The sequence below is a fragment of the Cervus elaphus genome, chromosome 23, assembly GCF_910594005.1.
Source record: "Cervus elaphus chromosome 23, mCerEla1.1, whole genome shotgun sequence".
In the NCBI taxonomy this organism is placed as follows: Eukaryota; Metazoa; Chordata; class Mammalia; order Artiodactyla; family Cervidae; genus Cervus; species Cervus elaphus.
Window position 1 is genome coordinate 66,914,113 of NC_057837.1, and position 20,473 is coordinate 66,934,585.

General features: G+C 39.4%; 1 protein-coding gene across 4 annotated transcripts in view; it reads left to right on the forward strand.

The window, feature by feature from the left end:
• RALGAPB (Ral GTPase activating protein non-catalytic subunit beta) overlaps window positions 1-20,473 on the forward strand; it is an 89,198-nt gene that overhangs the window by 48,645 nt on the left and 20,080 nt on the right. For 2 of the 4 annotated variants that reach the window (XM_043882952.1, XM_043882954.1), the window contains 8 exons: window positions 104-233; window positions 2,044-2,165; window positions 5,194-5,376; window positions 6,507-6,658; window positions 12,402-12,589; window positions 15,735-15,841; window positions 17,519-17,671; window positions 20,050-20,259. In XM_043882952.1, the coding sequence (XP_043738887.1) occupies window positions 104-233; window positions 2,044-2,165; window positions 5,194-5,376; window positions 6,507-6,658; window positions 12,402-12,589; window positions 15,735-15,841; window positions 17,519-17,671; window positions 20,050-20,259 (1,245 nt within the window). Of the gene's footprint in view, window positions 1-103; window positions 234-2,031; window positions 2,166-5,193; window positions 5,377-6,506; window positions 6,659-12,401; window positions 12,590-15,734; window positions 15,842-17,518; window positions 17,672-20,049; window positions 20,260-20,473 lie in introns of all 4 variants that reach the window. The other 2 variants (XM_043882951.1, XM_043882953.1) reach the window with 1 other exon arrangement.

Consider the following 20,473-nt stretch of genomic DNA (forward strand, 5'->3'; position numbering starts at 1 on the left):
AGTTTGTGCTATTTAGCTGGCACATTCCATTTTACCAGCATGGCTTTTAGTGATTGACTTCTGTCCATACTTGCATATTTGATTCATTTTTTTTTTTGACTAGGGTGGTGGAGAAAATAACTTCAAGAGTCATAGTCGCACGAATAGTGGTATTAGTTCAGCAAGTGGTGGAAGCACAGAACCCACAACTCCTGACAGTGAAAGACCTGCTCAGGCTCTCCTGAGAGATTATGGTAAGCCATGTTTAGTTTAGTTTTTTTTTTTTAATCTAAAGTTTATAGAATAACTTTTAATGCCCAGTTATATAAAACAAGCAGAGAAATTTTAAACTAGATTTTCATGTTCATGATTTTTATGTACTTAATATAGCAGAGAAGCTATTAGTCTAAAACATTATGAAAAAACAGATCTTTTAAATATAGCTCTACAGTTTTTAGTAGTTAGATTTTGGATAGTTTCTTAGATTTTATAAGTGATTTATAGGAAGCATTTCTGAATTCTGTACCAGGTGCTAATAATTTAGAGTCAAAGAGGATTTAGGCACTGCCTCAGTCTAATGGCAGAATTAGTCAGTATTTCAGTTTTTGCAGTGTAGTGAGGATGGGTAATGGTTTATGCATTAGATGGCAACCCAAAGGAGAGTCTGCCTTTGTTTTTGAAGCCTGTATACCCTACTATGTCTGGTTAGATTCTTCAGTCACAAAGAGTAAGGAAGCATTTGCAAGTAGAGCATCCTATTCTATAATGTCCTTTACCCTGGCCAGTTGCCTTCTGGGTTCTGTTGAATTTGTGGGTGCCTTTATGCATAATTTTTATGCATAAATACTAGTGGTGTATTGAATCTAAGATTATTAATCCAACTAGATTGGAATGAAATCTAGCTTCTTAGATGGAGTTTAATTTTTTAATCATTTGGAGAATTTATAAGCCCAGGAGTCCAGGCATGTTTCAGTGGTTTAAGTGCTATAAGTATCATTCAGCTTGTCATATACATAAGGTCATTATGTGGCTATTTAACACATTGAAATATTGCATTTATGAAGAAGTTATTTAAATTGTTATTTTATTCACTATGATTGGTTTAAGTATAGGTGAAAATTTGTTTATTTTTCCTGCTTCTAAGACACTTTGAAACTAAAGAAGTTTTTGCATTATTATATGTGTTCTAATATAAATGTTTGAAGTGGTTATTGTTTGTTTCAGTATTTTGAACTGGTGTTAGTGAGTTCTGCTTGTAATGTCATAAAATAGTTTTTACTAAGAAATCCAGATTTGTGTTAGTGTCGCATGAATGTCTCTCTTTAATGATCATTCCTTTTTCTGTTGTCACTGCCCTCTTTCTGATAGGATCGACAGGTATAATGTCCCTAAAGCTTCCTTTATAAATTTAATTTGTCCTAATTTATTATTAATTGAATAGTAATTACTTTTAAATATAGAATTGGAGGCTACATAAAAACACAGTAACTTGATTATTTAATTTTTTAGAGTATTAAAGTTGTCTCAGAGAATTAAATGTTCAAGTTTGCTTGAAAAAGCATTGCATGTGACTTCTGATGATATAAACCCTGAAAATAATTTCAGCAGATGCTTTAGGATAATTCCCAGCGTCTGAAGAGATTCTGAAATTTGAATTCCTTTCTCTGTAAAATTTCAAGGAAATAATTGATAGCCTTTTGATTGTTTCAATGTTTTTTTTTTTTAATGTAACTGTGAGTTAATTTGGAAATGTTGAGATTTATACTCTTATAAGAATGATACTGAAGCTTTCAAACCCCAGTGGATGTCTGTGTGAGAGTACCTGAGCTGGGAGCTAGAAGCTGCTCTGGTCCAGTGTGTGTGCCCTGCGCACCATTGTTCAGTCAGGCTGAGATGCTCAGGCCAGTGGGGCGGGGAACAAGCACTGTGTGGGTGCCCGTCATGCTCACTGTGGCTGCTGTGGTCTGTGCCTAGTGGAATGCTGTGCTTCTCGTTACTAATGCTTAGTTGTTTTCCCTCCCTGTGGGATGTGGCATTGGGGTTATATCCTAGCTCTTAATACAGATTCAGCTGCTGGGCTCCTGATTCGCAGCATTCATCTCGTCACCCAAAGACTCAACTCCCAGTGGCGACAAGACATGAGCATATCACTGGCAGCTCTGGAGCTCCTCTCTGGACTGGCAAAGGTGAGGTGACAGTCCCTTTGTTTTAGCCCAGCCGCCTTGGAATATGGCTCTTTTTTCTGTATCTCCTGACCCACTTCGTGTGGGTATTGCAGTCTTGATTATACTCATCACAGTTGATATTCAAGTGTGCAAAAATGAGCTTCCAAGTGAGATTTTACAAAATAGTCTACTTTTTTGTTTAATCGGGTCAAAGGGTGTGAATGATATTTTTGCTGTTAGATGATAGGAAACATTTCAATACTTTCTCTTTATTTGCACATTGTGATAGAATACTGGTTGATTTTGTGTTTACTCATAATACCCTTAAATTTTCAGCATGACATTTTGTGCCATTATAAGATCATCAATCATCTAATTTTAATGAATAAATACAGATTTGGCAATGAAAGAAAAATTTATCCTAAAATACACCATTTGGGCCTACCTGTGACTCTTCCATCTTCCATTATCAGAAATAAATGAAAGTTGGCTGTACTTTCAGATTTCTTTCCCAACTGTTTATCTATTTTGTGGAATCTTAGAGTTGGGTGTCCATTTGCATTTCTCTCTTTTTTTTAAATTACGGCAAAATTCACGTAACATAAAATTAACCTTTTGATGTGAACAATGCAATGCCTATTAGTACTCTCACAGTGTTGTGCAACCACCCCCTCTTTGTGGTTCCAAAGCATTTATCACCCCCAAAAGAAACCCTGTACCCATTAAGCAGTTGTTTCCTGTCTCCCTTTCCCCTTATCTCTAACAACCACCAGTCTGCATTCTGTCTCTATGGATTTACCTATTCTGATATTTCATAGAAATTAAATCATACAGCCTGTGACCATTTGTATATGGCTTTCTTCACTTAATATGTTCTTGAGGTTCATTTATGCTGTAGAAAAAGTCTCAATCTCATTCCATTTTGTGGCTAAATGATGTTCCATCATATTTATGTACCAGTTTGTCTACCTGTTCCTCTGTAGCACATTTGAGCTGTTTCTACCTTTTGACTCTTGTGAGTAGTGGTGCTGCTGTGAGCATGCGTGTACATGTGTTTATTTGAATGCCAGTTTTCAGTTATTTTGGTTATATAACTAGGAGTGGAATTGCTGGGTCATATGGTAATTCTGTATTTAATTTTCTGAGGAGCTGCCAAACTGTTGGCCTCAGCAACTGAATCACTTTACATTTCTACCAGTGATGTAGGAGGGTTCCAGTTTCTCTGAATCTTCACTAGCATATAAGTGTTTTCATATCTGTAAAATAGGCAGGATTATCTTGTGTGTAACAGCTGGTGATGTGAGGATGAAGTGAAATGAAAAATGTAGAACACTTTGTAAGTACAAAGGTGATATACACACATAAGGTGATACTGTCTGAGATGGTAAACTTTAAGCCCTCATTTTATAGATGAGGGGACAGGTGAGCAGAGGCTGTGACTTACCTGAGTCATGAAAGGCAAAATAGATAAGAAAACCTGAGGTGTTCTCACCACCACTTAGAGCTTACCTTTACCTCAGAGATTCTCAAGCGTAGATGTAATGGCCGTAGTTCTGTGAAGAGCAGTTATTTGATGTCGGAGGTAAGAACAACCGTTTGTGAGATGTGCAGGGCCACATGGTCTTTGAGAGCAAGATACTGTTGCCTGTGACCTTCAGTACACTTGCAGTAGTAAGGAATAATTAACCCTAAATGGAGTGCTGTCTAGACCTAACAAATCATGAAGGGCTAACACTACCTGATTTCATGACTTGCTATAAAGCTATGGTAATCAAAACAGTCTGGTATTGGAATAGGTTAGACAGCTGGATCAGTAGATAGAATGGGGAGTCCAGAAATAGATCTGCATGTGTATGGACATTTGATTTTTGACACAGGTGCCATGATAATTCAAAGGAGAAAGGATAGTCTTTTCAGCCAGTGGTGCTGGAACAATCAGATATTTGTGTACCAAAAAAGAGAGAGAAAGGACTGTTAAATGGTGTAACCATTTTAGAAAACAATCCCCTGGAGAAGGGAAAGGCTACCCACTCCAGTATTCTGGCATAGAGAATTCCACAGGGGCTTAAAAAATGTGTCCATGGGGTCTCAAAGAGTTGGACACGACTGAGCGACTTTCACTCACATTTCACAGGGCCTTAAAAAACTAAACATACACCTATCATGTGATCCAATCAGTCCACTCTTAGGAAGTAAAAGAGCATATACTCTTACAAAGTCTTATACTTAGCAGCTTTATTTGTAATACTCAGGAGCTAGAAAAAATCCAAATGTCCAACAGGTGACTGGATAAATTAATTATGGTATAATCCATATAATGGAATACTACTCAGTAGTAAAAAGGAATGAAAAATTGATACACACAAGACTGTGGATGAATCTCAAAACAATTATATTGAGTAAAAGAAGCCAGACTCTCCCCCCACTGCAAATAGTCTATGATTTTATTTATAAAAAACTATAGAAAATGCAAGTTAACCTATAGTGACAAAAAACAAATCAGCAGTAACCTAGGGAGTGGGCAGAAAGGAGTCGGGGGGGGTTTTTTTTGGTGGGGGGCAAGTGTTATAAAGATGCATGAGAACATTGAGGGGTGATGAATATGTCTGCCATCTTGATTGTGGTAATAGTTTACAGGTGTATACTTAGGCCAAAATTTATCAAATTGTACACTTTAAATATGTATAGTTTTCTATATGTTAATTATACCTCTGGACAGCTGCATAGAACTTTGTAGCCCATAGAGCATCACTACGGGGTGGATTAGGGGGCTTAAAAAATGTGTGCATGTTCCGTTGCCAGCTTTTCTTGTGATCTGTGGCAGTGATGAGTAGTTGTATCCCAGCAGTTTAGGTTTTAGAGCATGAAAAAGAATGCTAAAATGAAATTTTATTGTTATAGGGTTTGAAAAATGCCCTCTCTTTTTATAAAGTATATATGATAGTACATCTGAAATATTATATTCTCAGAAAGGCTGGGCCTCAGTGTAGAGGCTTTGAAATTGGTACCATGGTTCTTGGCTAACTGTTCCCCAAACAAATATGCTCAGGTGAAGGTGATGGTTGACTCTGGAGACCGGAAGCGAGCCATCAGTTCTGTGTGCAGCTACATTGTATACCAGTGTAGTCGGCCAGCTCCTCTTCACTCCCGGGACCTGCACTCCATGATAGTGGCAGCTTTTCAATGTCTCTGTGTCTGGCTGACAGAGCACCCTGACATGCTTGATGAAAAGGTTAGTTTACTTTATATTAAAACAGAAAATAGGAACAAAAATGTATATTGGGAAAATATCTTTTAAAAGAGAATATCTAAATTTAAATCCAGTATTGCATACTTTAAGCTGAATATAACTTGTTATATTTCAGGAGAACACTTATCCTATAAACTATCATCATGCTTATATAGTTGATCCTTGAATAACATAGGGTTGAACTTTGTGGGTCCACTTACATGCAAATTTAAAAAAAAACTGTAAATACTGTTACATGATTTGTGATTGGTTGAACCCATGAGTGTGGAGCCGTGGATAGGGAGGAACTGCATATATGGAGGGCTGACTTCAATTTATATGTGGAACAGGAAAAAAAATAATAATTTATATGTGGATTTTTTATTCTGCTGGGGGTCCATGCCTCTAACTCCCATGCTGCTCAGGGGTCAACTGTATTTGATTGCAGATTAACCCGTAGAGAAATGCTTTGAAAGATGAAGCTTTGGCTAATTTATCTACGAACAATCAGGGTTTTTTCTTGAAAGGATGGTAGCCTTGAGATGGCCAGAAGATACTTTGGTCACCTATCATCAGACCAGAAAGGGCAGTTGATAACTAGGCTGCAAACCTAGAGAACACCTTGTTCGTAAAGGTTGTTTGTAGCTAAAAATTTCATTTCACACGTTTCTTTCATTTTAAGTAAACGCAGATTATCTAGGCTGCTTTCTTTTACCATTGTTCCATGTAATACTTTCCTTATGGGAAGACAGTTATAAAAGAATGCATAGTGTAAATAAGAGATACCAGGCTTATTGGAAAATTACACAGAGCTGTATATAGTTTATAACAATAATACCATTGATTAAATCTTAGTCATTTGCATGATGATGTATAGCATTAGGATACCAGAAATTGCTTTAAAACTATCCAGGTGTAGCTGAATTACTATTACATCTCTTTCAGTTGGCTTTCACAATTTATAGTCCATGGAAATTTTATAAGAATGATGACTGATAAAATTGAAGTGAATTTATCATTACTTATTATCTAGATCTCTCAATACTCAAATTTAATCTTTAAAGAAAAATTGGGGGGGGGCAAGTTTATTTCATTAAATTACTATGAAACTAATCTGCTTTTCCTTTTTCTAGGATTGTCTTAAGGAAGTGCTGGAAATTGTGGAACTGGGTATTTCAGGAAGCAAGTCCAAGAACAGTGAGCAAGAGGTCAAGTACAAAGGTGATAAGGAGCCAAACCCTGCCTCCATGAGGGTCAAGGATGCTGCTGAAGCCACCCTAACATGGTATGAAAGTGACATCACAGGGGTTGTGTCTCGGGGTTAGAACAGATTAGATGTGATCCTTTGTTGTTTCATCTCCTCCCCAGTTGTTCAGCATTAAGTGACATAACCTGATTTAGGATACTTTTCCCCCAGAAATAGAAAAGAAACTGTCTTGTTCTTTTGGACCAAAGAAACCAGGAACTTGAGGCTAAAAGTTTGGGTCCTTGTTTTTCTATGCTGGCTGACAGTAATTCAAGTCATATCATGTTAGAGCTAGAAAGGATCTTGGAGAGCCTTACCCACACCCTCACTCTGATGGCTGAGTCCAGAGACTTTGATCACACCATTACCTCTTCTGCTTTCCAGCTTAGAGATTTTTATTCTGTGCTACACCATTTATATTACATGTGATAGGTTCATTCAGCCAAAACTTATAAACATCCTCTTATGAACTAGTAATAGAATTGTAAAAATAAATCAGATTTAGTTACCACATCCAGAGAGCTTCTATTCCAATAGGGAGGAGTAAGATATGAACACAAATATCTATAATATTAGCTAGAGAATAAATGCTCCAAGAGAAGGGGTACATATGGAATGCAGCTGTGTTGGAAGAAAGGAATGAATACTTTTAGATTCGGGGAAGTCAGGTTCCTGAGGAAAATCACATTGACCTGACTCTCAGAGAAAGGATAGTTTGAGCTATAAGTCAGATTGCAGAGTGGTTACGGCAGCAAGAGAGAATTCCTATTTCAACTACTTTGGTAATGAAGGGATGGAGACAGGTTGGTATCTTGAAAAAGTAGCAGAGAGAGTTGAAAGAGTTTATGTTTGGCCAGTTAGTTAACAGAGTAGGAAGAGGGAAGAAAGGCAGTTTATTAACTGAAAGAGATAGGTGGAGAAGATTAGGTAGAATTGGTACAATTGGGAAGAAGTGTCTTATGAAAGGGTAAGTGTGGATGAAGATCTAGAACAACATAAAAAGCAGGGAGGAGAAATGTCAGGTCATATTAAGTTGGCTCATCTTGGTTTTAGTAAAAGCGGTAAGACAGCTTGAGGGCTTCCCTGGTGGCTTAGTGGTAAAGAATCTGCCTGCAATGCAGGAGACAGGGATTTGATCTCTGGGTCAGGAAGATCCCCTGGAGAAGGAAATGGCAAGCTACTGCAGTATTCTTGCCTTGGGGAATGCAATGGACAGAGCAGCCTGGTGGGCTACAATCCATTGCATCACAGCAGAGTCAGACACAACTCCATGACTACACAAGAAGACAGCTTATAGAAGATTTGTATGCAAATGAGCCTTTTCCAAGAGAACTTGGGGCATGCACAATAAAGTTGGGTTTATTTCTGTTCCTCATGGGCTTAGGTTATTCAGTAAAATTTTAGAAGCATGCTTGCTTTAGTTCAGTCCTGCTCACTGTGCTAATACTGGGCTTTCAATGACTGTGGACGTTTGGCTAACAGCTGGAAAATCAGAAAAATGTGTTTAATTACTAGAAATGATTAAAGTCCAGAGAGAAGACCATGCGTGGTCTGGGGTGGACTTAAGAATATTATTAAAAACTAAGATCTGATGTGTACCTTGAAGAGTAAAAGGGATATGAAGAAAGGGGGAAGGCTGTTTCTCACTGGGACTCTGCATTATATAAAAAAAAGTTTGCTCCATTCTAGCCTATGGATGGGACATTCCATTGAGAGCATGATTGGCAGTGAGGATTGGATATGAGCCCAGAATGAGCAGAGACTCATGCTCGTAGTCCCCAACCTAGGCAGTAGCTGTCTAGGTGGCTCATCTTATCTCTGCTGGCAGCTCTACAAAAGGCCTCATGTCTTAAAAAGGGCCTGGTCATGTATGAATGTGAGAGTTGGACTGTGAAGAAAGCTGAGCACCAAAAAATTGATGCTTTTGAACTGTGGTGTTGGAGAAGACTCTTGAGAGTCCCTTGGACTGCAAGAAGACCCAACCAGTCCATCCTAAAGGAGATCAGTCCTGGGTGTTCATTGGAAGGGCTGATGCTGAAGCTGAAACTCCAGTACTTTGGCCACCTCATGCGAAGAGTTGACTCATTGGAAAAGACCCTGATGCTGGGAGGGATTGCGGGCAGGAGTAGGAGGGGACGACAGAGGATGAGATGGCTGGATGGCATCACTGACTCAATGGGCATGAGTTTGAGTAAACTCCGGGAGTTGGTAATGGACAGGGAGGCCTGGCGTGCTGCAATTCATGGGGTCGCAAAGAGTCAGACATGACTGAGCGACTGAACTGAACTGAAAGAGTCATCATGAAACATCCAAAACCAATTTTCTCTGTTCCCACACAATTAGAACTTTGTGTCAGTATCATGACTGTTTTCCAGCTATGCAAACTTAAAATTTTGACTCTTCCTGATTTATCTCTGTTTTATCTGTCATTCCTCATATGAAGTCAGTGACCAAGTCTAGTAGACTTTAATTTTGGAAGTATTTCCTCCATTCCCTCAGACCTCAGCATCCTAGTCCAGGCCCTTCTCACTTTCTGTCTGATTTCCCTGTTTTCAGTCTCTCTTTTCATTTTGCATTCTGTTACTGGACTCATCATTTTAGATACTGTGCTTATTCTGCTGTGTGAGTGTTTGAAAACAGTAGAAGATTTCTGTTTATTGCCATATGGTGTGACATTTTTGGTTTGGTGTTCAAGGCCCTCCTTGAGTCCCCACTCAAACTGTGATCTTTCCTAGCACAGCCCTTCTGCCCCAGCTGGCTGGCCACTTGTGGCTGTGAACTGCGTTTGTTCATACCTGTCTGTCTACTTCCCCTGCGTTTTAGGACTTCCCTCTCCTCTTGGCCACATCCTCCACAGTTAACTGCTCACATCACATCTAGCTACCTCTATGGAACCTTCTTTGATTTTTCTCCTTCTTTTCCACACCTCTGTGTTCATTCAGTTTGACCCAGCCACACTACATGAGTTCTATGGTGTCATGATCACACCTGGTCATATTTGATAATGTGCTAGTCTTAGCTCCCCACCCTGGGAGCTTTTTACACCCAGTTCCCTTTTTACATTCCTCACAGTGTGAGCACACAGGAGATACAGAATGCAGATCAGCTTGTTGGTGTTTTTCCCCTTGTTGTATAATATACATTAGGACTCTTGGAAGTCATTTCAGTAGTCCCTCTGCTTAGTGATTTTTAAGAGTTATTTACCAAGTTATTTAGCCTCTAATTTTGGGATATTTTAACCCCCCCTCCAAGTGCCCATTTCATGTTAATTGTTGAAAACTTGGTGTTTCCATTGAGCTGAAATCTCTCCCACTTTAACTTCTACCCATTTGTTCTGATTCAGACTTTTGATCATGAAATCCTTTTTTTCCAAGGAGTGGGGATATCTGAAGACAATGCTTGTGTTCTTTTGTTTGTTTTTTATTTTACATTTTGGCTCCATTCCCTGGTAGGTGGAATCTTAGTTCCCTGACCAGGAATAAAACCCACACCCCTGCATTGGAAGGCAGAGTTTTAGCTGCTGGACCACTGAAGGAATCCCAAGAATGCTCATTCTTTTCTCTTGCTCTTTCTCATTCTTTTCTGCCAGTACCTTTAACTATTTTTCATATGACAGGGATTTAAAGTACTTTTTATCCTAGTCATTTTCCTTTCAGTGGCATTGGTCTGACTGTGTACCTCTTTAAAGGGTGATCACCTTTAAACTCTGTAGAATATTGTATTTTCATTAAAATTGGGTTTTTGAGAACCTAGTCAAGCCAAACCTTAGAGGCTATTTTTTTTTTTAAACACATTTACCTTTTGTCTTTCTCATCCTGAACACTTGTTTTGGGGTGTTTGGGTGTAATTATAGAATTTTACATTTAAACTTGAAATTTCTTTATGTAAGATTTACCTTATTATTTTTAATCTTTTAAGACTCTTTTGGATCCCAGCTCTTACTCTGATAACATTAACTCTGCAGCTCAACTTTAGGTCAACTGCAGATTTAATGAGCCTGTCATGTGTGTCCTAATCAGAAACTCTGATAAGAATATTGAACAGAAAAAGACTGACAAAGCACATGATAAGAGATTTCCTTTCTGGTTCACAGGGATTTTAAAATCTTATCTATAAGTTTTTAATGATACACTGCCAAGTAAGTTGCACGTCTTGATTTCAGAGATACTTCTCTGCCTTTCTAGTCTAGTCATTATCGAGAAGAGAAAATGTAGTTAGGCTGGTGTGATTTGATCTTAGTGACCTATTCCCTTCCCAGCATCCTATTTGATAATGTCTTAAAATCTTGCATGAAACATAAACTTACATGGTCCAGATGCTTGTGATAACCATCTCTGTTCCATATTAGAAAGCCTGTGTTTTTCCCATTACTGGTTTTCTACAAATCCTTAGGCCTGAACTCATCATGAAATTCTCCTTGTCCTTGAAATTCTTCGATAGTCCTCGTCCTAGGAGGAGAGAGAATGGAGGGAAAGTATCTGTTGAGCAGTGTTGTCTTCTGTTATCAGAGAGATTTGGGTTCAAGCATTAGAATGAAAGAGGAGAGGCTACTCAAGCTGAGAATTGCAATGATGAAAGTAGTAGTGGGGAATACTAATTTTGCAAATGAGTTGCTTTGGAAGTGTCTGGTGATATTAGGACCACAAGATAAAATCTGTATGTGTTCTTAAGATTCTTTCTGTGTTTCAGTTTCTTAATTATGAAATGGGAATAATAATGGTACCTATTTCATAGGGTTGTTACAATAACTAAATAAAATGTTATGTGTCAAGTGCTTAGCTCCAGACCCTGGCACACAGTAAGTGGTATTGTATAAGTTATTACTATTGTTCCTTGAAGACATGCAGGGATCTCTGTGGATGTAGACATTTTGGAATGGTTAGGCTTGATCAGTTGAATTTTAATTTAAAAGGTATTTTTTTCTTATATATTTTCATTTAATAATTACAACAGTTCTGTAAGATGTAACTACTAGTGCATCAAGTACCTTGTCTGTAAAATGAGGATAGCTATTCATGGCCACACAGTGAGAAGGCAGCAGGTCTTGGTTTCTGGTCTTTTAATGATCACTTATCTCTTCTGAGCCTGAGTTTCCTCAGCTGGAAAGTTGAGGGGACTTGGCTGATCTTCAGATCCTTGTCTGGGTCTAGAATGCTTTAGCTAGCATAGTCCTTAAACCTGGAGTGTGCATATTTTTAAAATATATCTTTAGGAGCTTCATGATTTGGAAATATGATTGGCCAGGTTCCCTGGGGAGCAGGCTTTGAGAGAGAGAAATTTGCCTGTAAGAGGTTTATTGGAAAGTGCTGTCAGGATCAACCCTTGTGGGGGAATGAGGGAAGTCGGACTGAGCAGAGGGAAGAACCAAACTGTGATACATTTGCAGCAAAGAGCTCTGGATCTGGGCTGGCCCTTCAGGAGTCTCTCATGTTGGGGCCCGGGTACTGGGTATAAACCCTTATCCCCTGGCATCAACAGTTCACTGGACATGAGCTGTCCCAGGAGGAGGCTGTGGTCTTGGATAAGGAGGTTCTCATTGGCCTCTCCAGGACTCAGCTGAAAGTTAGGGCCACCATCTCCCTGTATCTGGGGCAGTGGATCTTTCCAGTTTTGGAAAGGGAATCTGTACAGCACACCACAGCATCCACCACAGGGAGTAAATCTGACCCTCAAGGAGGAAGCATGGCTGTGGTCAGATCAATCTAGAGAGACCGAATGATGCATGAGGTAAAGTTATGGTCTTGCTTGGGGAATTAACTGTTATCTATTGCATTCTCTCTAGTATTATGCAGTTGCTTGGCGCATTTCCTTCACCCAGTGGTCCTGCCTCTCCTTGTAGTCTGGTGAATGAGACCACTTTGATCAAATACTCCAGACTGCCAACCATAAACAAACATAGTTTCCGGTACTTTGTCTTGGATAACAGTGTCATCCTGGCAATGCTGGAGCAACCTCTTGGAAATGAACAGAGTAAGTTTCAGCACTTTGGGCTTTTTCCACTGCTAAATCAACATGTCTATCAGTATTAGCAAGCTGTCTCTGGGATCGGGGAAGGAAAGACAAATTCTAAGTAATTTTGCATTTGTCAAAAAAGGCTTCTAGCTGATGAGATAGGAGCGACTGAAAAGCAGAGGGTCAGATAGTGGAATATACCTATGAAATAGAATCTTTTAGAGGTTCTTTTTTTTTTTTTTAGAGAAATACTGATTTTAATTCAACATAAGGTAAACTCTAGGCATCTGTCATCTTTCAGCCTAAAAATTAGCAAAACTGTTGAAACAAGGCACAATTTTTCCCCATACTTGTTACGTGGCTCCAGTTACAAAAAAAAATTATGAAAATGTTTAAACAAAAATAGAAGTCTGAGATTTTTTTTTAAAAAGTGAATTAAAAAACCTCCCACAAAACCTGTCAACATTGTTCCTTATTCTACAAAATAGCACCAGTAAGAGTAAAAGGTGTTAAAAACCATTACGACAGCATTTCTGAAATGCAGCTTGTCTGACCTCCCATTCCCCCTAAAAAAAAAAAAAAAAAATTTATCGATTCTTAATGTATATCTTTACCAGCTGAGCCACAAGGGAAGCCCAAGAACACTGGAGTGGGTAGCCTATCACTTCTCCAGCAGATCTTCCCGACCCAGGAATCGAACTGGGGTCTCCTGCATTGCAGGCAGATTCTTTACCAACTGAGGTATAGTGGCTCAGACAGTAAAGCGTCTGACTACAACACAGGAGACCCGGGTTCAATCCCTGGGTTGGAAGGATCTTCTGGAGAAGGGAATGGCAACCCACTCCAGTATTCTTGCCCCTCCCCCAAAAAGGGGGCTCAAAGAAATATTTTGGAGAAGGAAATGGCAACCCACTCCACTATTCTTGCCCCCCCCAACAAAAAAAGGGGCTCAAAGAAATATTTTGGAGAAGGAAATGGCAACCCACTCCAGTACTCTTGCCTGGAAAATTCCATGAACAGAGGAGCCTGGTAGGCTACAGTCCATGGGGTCGCCAAGAGTCAGACACAACTGAGTGACTTCACTTTCACTTTTTTTGGGGGGGGCGCTTCCCTTGTAGCTCAGTCGGTAAAGAATCTGCCTGCAGTGCAGGAGACCCAGGTTCGATCCCTGGGTTGGGAAGATCCCCTGGAGAAGGAAATGGCAACCCACTCCAGTATCCTTGCCTGGAAAATCTCATGGACAGAGGAGCCTGGTGGGCTACAGTCCATGGGGTCACAAAGAGTCGGGCACGACTCAGCGACTAACACTTAACAATGTATATCTATTAGAAAAGAGCTCCATAGCTTTATAAAAAGTTTATTTTGGTAGAATATTTTCTGTTGTTCCCTGTGTATGAAATCATTGTTCCTCTTCCTTCCTTCTTGACCTTTGGATCCTGTACCTCTCCTGTCCCGCCCTCACTCCACATTGTTCTTTTTCGGTTATTGTTGCCACCCAGACAGGCTGGAAATTGGAGGAGTCATCTTCACCTGCTCCTTCCTGTTTTTCCATTATGTATTTGGTGTCCAAGTTTCTCTTCCCTTAGTGACTTTGGCATCTTCTGCTCTCTGCATTCCTCCCAATACAACCAAATGCAGGACTTTATTATTTCTAGATTATTGCAGTTGCTTCTTGCCTGATCTGATTGTCCCTCCTTTCAGTTCCAAAATTCATTACCCTTCCCTCCATCCTACTTGCTGCCATTGCAGATCCGATCATGCCCATGCCCTCCTGAAAATCCTTCATTGATTTTCCATTGATGCAACATGCACTGTTTTCTTCCCATCTTTCCCCAAGTTATAAGCATCTCAAGGTGTATTACCACTGCGTTACCAATGCAGACTGCTTAAAGTACATTTTTTTCTGATGGTAATTGGAATCAACCAATATGTAAAGGAAGCATGTTTTTAGAGAAATGCTTATTGCTGGGAAGGGGAAGGAAAGTGAAGATTACAGAATCTTTGGGCATACAGGGACCCAGGGAATCTATAGATGAAGAAAGTAGGGCTCAGAGAGGATATCTGACTTGTTCATAAAATGAAACTAGATGTCTCCCAGAAGTTCAGGGAAATACCATCAGAGGTGTCCTTCATGTTGTGGTAAAATATAGTGCTTTTAATAAGAACTAGATCGGGCTTTTAATTGTTGCCCAACTTTAGAAGCACTGGTCCCAGGTCTTTCCTGCAGGTACCTCATCCTTCTCTACCTTAGACCTGGGATTGCTTGACTTTTTTCCTTGGCTTGTATCAATTATTCTTGACTCCTCCTGGTTCCCACTCCCAAGCTATCTGCTATAATAGTCTGTAAAATCCCAGTCTCCCTTCCAGGTTTCCTGGTCTGGGGGGTGTCAACCCTTTTCCAAATTTTTTAAGACTCCACTACTCTCATTCTAAATGATTTCATTGCATTGAAAGTCCACCAAAAATATAAACAATTGGGATTATTTAGAACAAAAGTTCTAAATAATTTTAAAACAAAAGTGAGAGAAATTTGAACAAGTTTGACTGTTTAGACCAGAGGCAAAAAAAGGGAATAGGAAGAAGGATCTGGGTGCTTAGGATGTCCATTCTGCATTGATTCTCCCTTGGGATGAAGCAGTGCCTGCCGGTGTTTCTGCTGTACTGGGCAGCAGCACACAAAGGCATGGGTGGATGTAACTTCAGCTTCACAAGCACCCAGCCTGTCTTGTGCATTTAGACCGTCTGCAGCACTGACAGTTAAAGAGTATTTGCCAGGATAATGTTTCCAAAAAATGTGTGTGTGTACTGCTGGAGGTATGTGATATGATGTTAACTGGTATGTCGGTAAACATTATTTTATGTATTTTTAAGCAGGTGTTTTAAAAATATATAATTAGCACACCAGAGTTCCTGGTTTTCCTTTTAAGGATATAATTTACCTTTTAAAAAAAAGAAAAAGGGAAGAAAGAAGTTACTAAAGAAAGTAAGATAATAGGCACAGCGGTACCTGGATATGGCAGAATCCGCAGAGGTGGTTCACTATGGAGAAAAGCTAGAGAAGCACTGTGCTAGGGCTGTCTTTATTAGAGGCTCTAAAATTGACAGCAGGGGTATTGTATATGTTGCCGGAAATAAAAACTTTTTCACCAACATTTTATTCTAGATGATTTTTTCCCCTCTGTCACTGTGCTCGTCCGGGGAATGTCTGGAAGACTTGCTTGGGCACAACAACTTTGCCTTTTACCCAGAGGAGCAAAAGCAAATCAGAAGGTATCCATCAGAAGTTACAGGGGAGTGGCTAGGAGTGAGTGCCTGTGTGTGTGTTTGTGTGTGTTGTGATTTAAAGGTTAAATAATATTCCAACAAAAATCACAGAGAAAATAAATATTTTTGATCCTAGCCAGGTTCTCAATGAGTTCACATCAGAGTCATCTTAGGAGGCTAGAATGCCAGGTCCACTGAAATACTCTTTAAAGACATCTTCAAGGCAGGTGTAATTTCAGAAAGCTTTCTGGGTGACTCTGATATCCACTTAAGATTAAGAACTGCTCTTCTGAGTATGGCTGAGTGCCTTTGCTGTCCACTTGAAACTGTCACAACATTGTTAATCAGCTATACTTCTAAGTAAAATTAAAAGTTAAAAAAAAAGAACTGCTGTTCTGAACAGTTGCCCCAACTTTTTTCATGGAATGTTAAATAAAATCTACGTACATGCCATATGAAAAAAGTTTGGCCAGATCCTAGATGTCTCTGTAAATAGTACTTAGTTTCTAATTGTTTCATTTAACTGTATAACTGTTAATATGCTCTGTAATTTTTTTAATGTGCTGTATAATTTAATGAAGTCTTTCTTTGGGGTGGCACAGTTTATTTTTTTATAACAGTTGTAAGTATGTGAATAAAATTTGCTCATGGGAGAAAGTTGGAAAATGAAAATAAGAAGAAGCTATTTTATTGTCACTCTTCAGAAGTAGACAGCCTCTGTTAATGTTTTAGTGGATTTTCTTCCAATCTTTTTTTCCCTTTCTGTACCTAACACTTCAGTAGCGTTTAGTCATTTTTGTATACTGCTCTTTTCATTTTTTATCACATTGTAAGCTTTTACTTAACGTTATTAAAAATTCTTTAAAACATGGCTTAATAAAATTTTACCAGCATTTGAGAGAGAAACTCACAAAATTATAGAGCATACCTAAAATAACTTAACATTCCAGATGTTGCTGTTGCTTAACATGTGTTTGCTCTGAGGAGCACACGCCTGTTTTCTCCTAGGGGCATCATAGCAGTCACCAGTCTGTCAGCAACACTGAAAGCCACTCAGTCCCGTTAAAGACTGAGGAGGAAGGAGGTCAGAAAAGGCCCTAAAACCTGTTTGACAGTTTAATATGTGCCATATATTTTTTTATTTCATTCTTGGAGCAGTCTTGTGATGTATTGTTTCCGTTTGTCAGATGTGGAAACAGAAGTCACATAGCTCATATATGTTTATTAAAAGAGGGATTCGGAGCCATGAAGACCTAGGTTTGGAGCCAGACTTTTTCAGTTAAGCCATGCTGAGTTTCTTATTATTGAATTCACTGTCTAGAGATGCCCAGTGGATGTAAACTTGTATGATTTGAGAGTCCTTGGGGGAAGAAGGAAGTTTGAGCCTTAAATTTGGAAATGCCTTATCTACCAGCTTATCACTGAATGTGGAAGATTCAGGCCTGGTACAGTAGAGGTCTGTAACACATATATCAGTCGCAAAAATCTATAAGTTGATGAACATTTTTATAAAAATAAAGAAGAGTACACTGGTGCCTTTACCATTAGCAGTAGTATTTGTAGATTTTTACTGAGATTCTGTGTTTTGTAACCCTAGGGAAACACAGACATCTAAGAGACCAGGGAAATACATGTCATTTCAGACAGCACCAAATGTAATAAGCGTAATGTTTTTTTTAACAGCTTTTTGTGCCTGAACCTCGTCCAGTTCCTAAAAATGATGTTGGATTTAAATATACTGTGAAACATCGACCATTTCCTGAAGAGGTGGATAAGATTCCTTTTGTGAAAGCAGATCTGAGCATTCCAGATTTGCATGAAATCGTCACGGAAGAAGTAAGATAAATTATTACCAGCTGTTGTTAAGAGAATGACTATAAACATCCTTAAACAACTTCTGCAATTGAGATACTGCCTTTGTTCGGTATTCCTGGAGGTGACTCTTAAGATGACCTAGATGTTTGTCATCTAGGAGGTTGCCATGTAGTAAGACAAATAGATTGTGGCTAAGTGAAAGGAACTTGACATTGGGCTGCCAGTGTCCAAAGGAACCAGTCTAAAGGAACTGGACTGGTCTGTGGTTTCATTAGTATGAGGGCATGATCCAGCCCTAGTGGAGGATATTTGGAGAGGGGAGACCAGTTCAGAGACCATTATGACAACTCAGGCAGGGGATGGGAGGACTGCCTTATTAGTAGTGGAAACTTTAAATATATGGCATGTCTCATAGAGATATTTTGATCTAGACAGTCTTGGATTGATGAGGGATAGAAAAGAGCTGAAGAACTTTAGATTTTAGGCTTGAGTGGCAAAGATAACAGTGCCATTTATAGAAATACAGACATTAGGAAGAGGACAGGTTTGGGGAAAAAAATTACTTGGTTTTAGATTAATCTAAGCACTTAACTAGATTAAATAATTGGTTGCTTAGGTCAAGGAAGAAGAGTTCTAAGAAATGAAAGACAGGTATGTCAGGGCATGAGCGAATAGAAGGGCAGGTATGGAGGCTGCTTACAGTATCAGATGCGGGAGAGACTGGGGGAAGGAACACTAAGAAGAGGCCCCTGGATTTTGTTGTGAAAATGTTGGTGACCTTTGAGAGCAAGTTCAAAGGAGTATTAAAGTGTAAGGTCTGGGGAATGAATGGTAAATGAGGAAAAGGCAGTGAATATAGGCTACACTGTTAACTGTTAGCAGTAAAGGGAAGGGTTGTTGTTTAGTTGCTAAACTCATGTCCAACTCTTTGCAACCCCGTGAACTATAGCTTGCCAGGCTCCTCTGTGCATGGGATCCTCCAGGCAAGAATACTGGAATAGATTGCCATTTCCTCCTCTAGGGGATCTTCCCGACTCAGGGATTGAACCTGCGTCTTTTGCATTGGCAGGGGAATTCTTTACCACTGAGCCACCAGGGAAGCAAAAGGTACAGAGTAGGAAATAGAATGAGGAAATGGCCTAGTGAAGGAAAGGCAAGGCTAGTTTTTCTTTCTTTTTTTTTTTTTTTTTAAATTTAAGAAGAATCAGAACTAGAAGGAGCCAGTGAAGAAGGGTCAGCGCCTACACTGTGAGGCAGGCTGGGGAAATGATAAGTAATAGAATAAGGCCCTGGAGGCAATCAGGTCAAGAATCTGTGATTGTATCTAGAAAAGGGGCACTTCTGGTAAGATAGGAGAGGAGAAAGGTTTAGGTTCAGAGACATTTAGAGGTGGAAAGAAGGGAAATTGAAGCTGCTTATGTAAATTTTAATCTTAGTTCTTAGAAATGACGTAGGGAAGCAAAGATGCTTCTTAAAATTGCCAGGCAGCCCAGCTAGATTACGTAGTATCATCTGTAGTGAAGTTACTTAACTCATTCTGCTGACTTTCTTCAAAAGCTCTTGGTATCCAGAGGCATAAGTAAAACATTTGAGTGAAGTGGAGATTGGCCAGGTGAATAAGGAAGCATAAGGAATAACATAGCCATTTTATATGCTTAGAAGAGGGTATGAAGATGTCAGATTTGGGGATCTAGTTTTGGCTGGGACATTGATGAAGCCAGAAGGCTTGGAGAAATAGAGAGAGGGGTTGTGTACCCCACAGCAGTGGTGAAGGGAGAACGGGTGTGCAGGTGAGCTGTGAGAAAGGGGTTTCGGAACTGGAGCTCTCATCTGAGATGCAGATTGTGTCACGGATGGCCAGAGTTGGGAGGGTTGAGGAAGTTGTAGGAATGTAGGCCAGGCTGTTCACCAAAGAGGATGAAATTTTAAATAGGATAGATCAGAAGGAAAGCAGAGGTAACTCCCAAGAGTATAGCAGCTAATCCATGCAATTGTGGACTTCAAAGAATGAGGAGATCCTTGCAGGACAAAGATGGACAGGGGTCTGGAAGAAGAGGGAAAGTGATGTGGAAGATGGAGGGGACATGGCAGAGAATGGCAACTCTGCCCCCTTTCTTGCCAGTGTAAAGGGAAGCAGAGGAAGAATGGTTTCACTTATAGCGAGGAGATAAAGGAGCCATTTTTGAGGCTGTAGGGACATTCTTGGGGTTTTATTTTAACTCTAAAACATTTTTGCTTGGTTTACGCATATTTGCTCTTGGTTGTATTGAATTGAAGCTCAGTGTTAATCACTGAAAATTATCTTCTGTTTTGTTGCTTATAGCCTTATTTTGATTTAAAAATTAAGATTAATCCTGATATGATAATTCCCCCAAAATGAAATGTTCGGTTTATTTCAGTTAGAAGAGAGACATGAAAAATTAAGGAATGGCATGGCCCAGCAGATCGCTTATGAAATACACCTTGAGCAACAAAGTGAGGAGGAATTGCAGAAGAGAAGTTTTCCTGATCCAGTTACAGATTGTAAGCCCCCACCTCCTGCCCAGGAATTCCAAACAGCACGTCTTTTCCTTTCACACTTCGGATTTTTGTCTTTAGAAGCATTGAAGGTAATTTTCATAAACTTCTATGAGTAAATATTTTGATAAATTAACACTCAACTGATGATAGCTAAAGCATTTTTGTGAAGATGGAGAATTAAAAAAAACAAACTATTTAAAATCTTACCTTTCATACAAGGAAATAAAATTCTGTGATGCTGCAGCTTACAATATGAGCTCCAAGGCAGTTTTCCCATGAGTGTATTCAGAGTTCTGTTGTGAG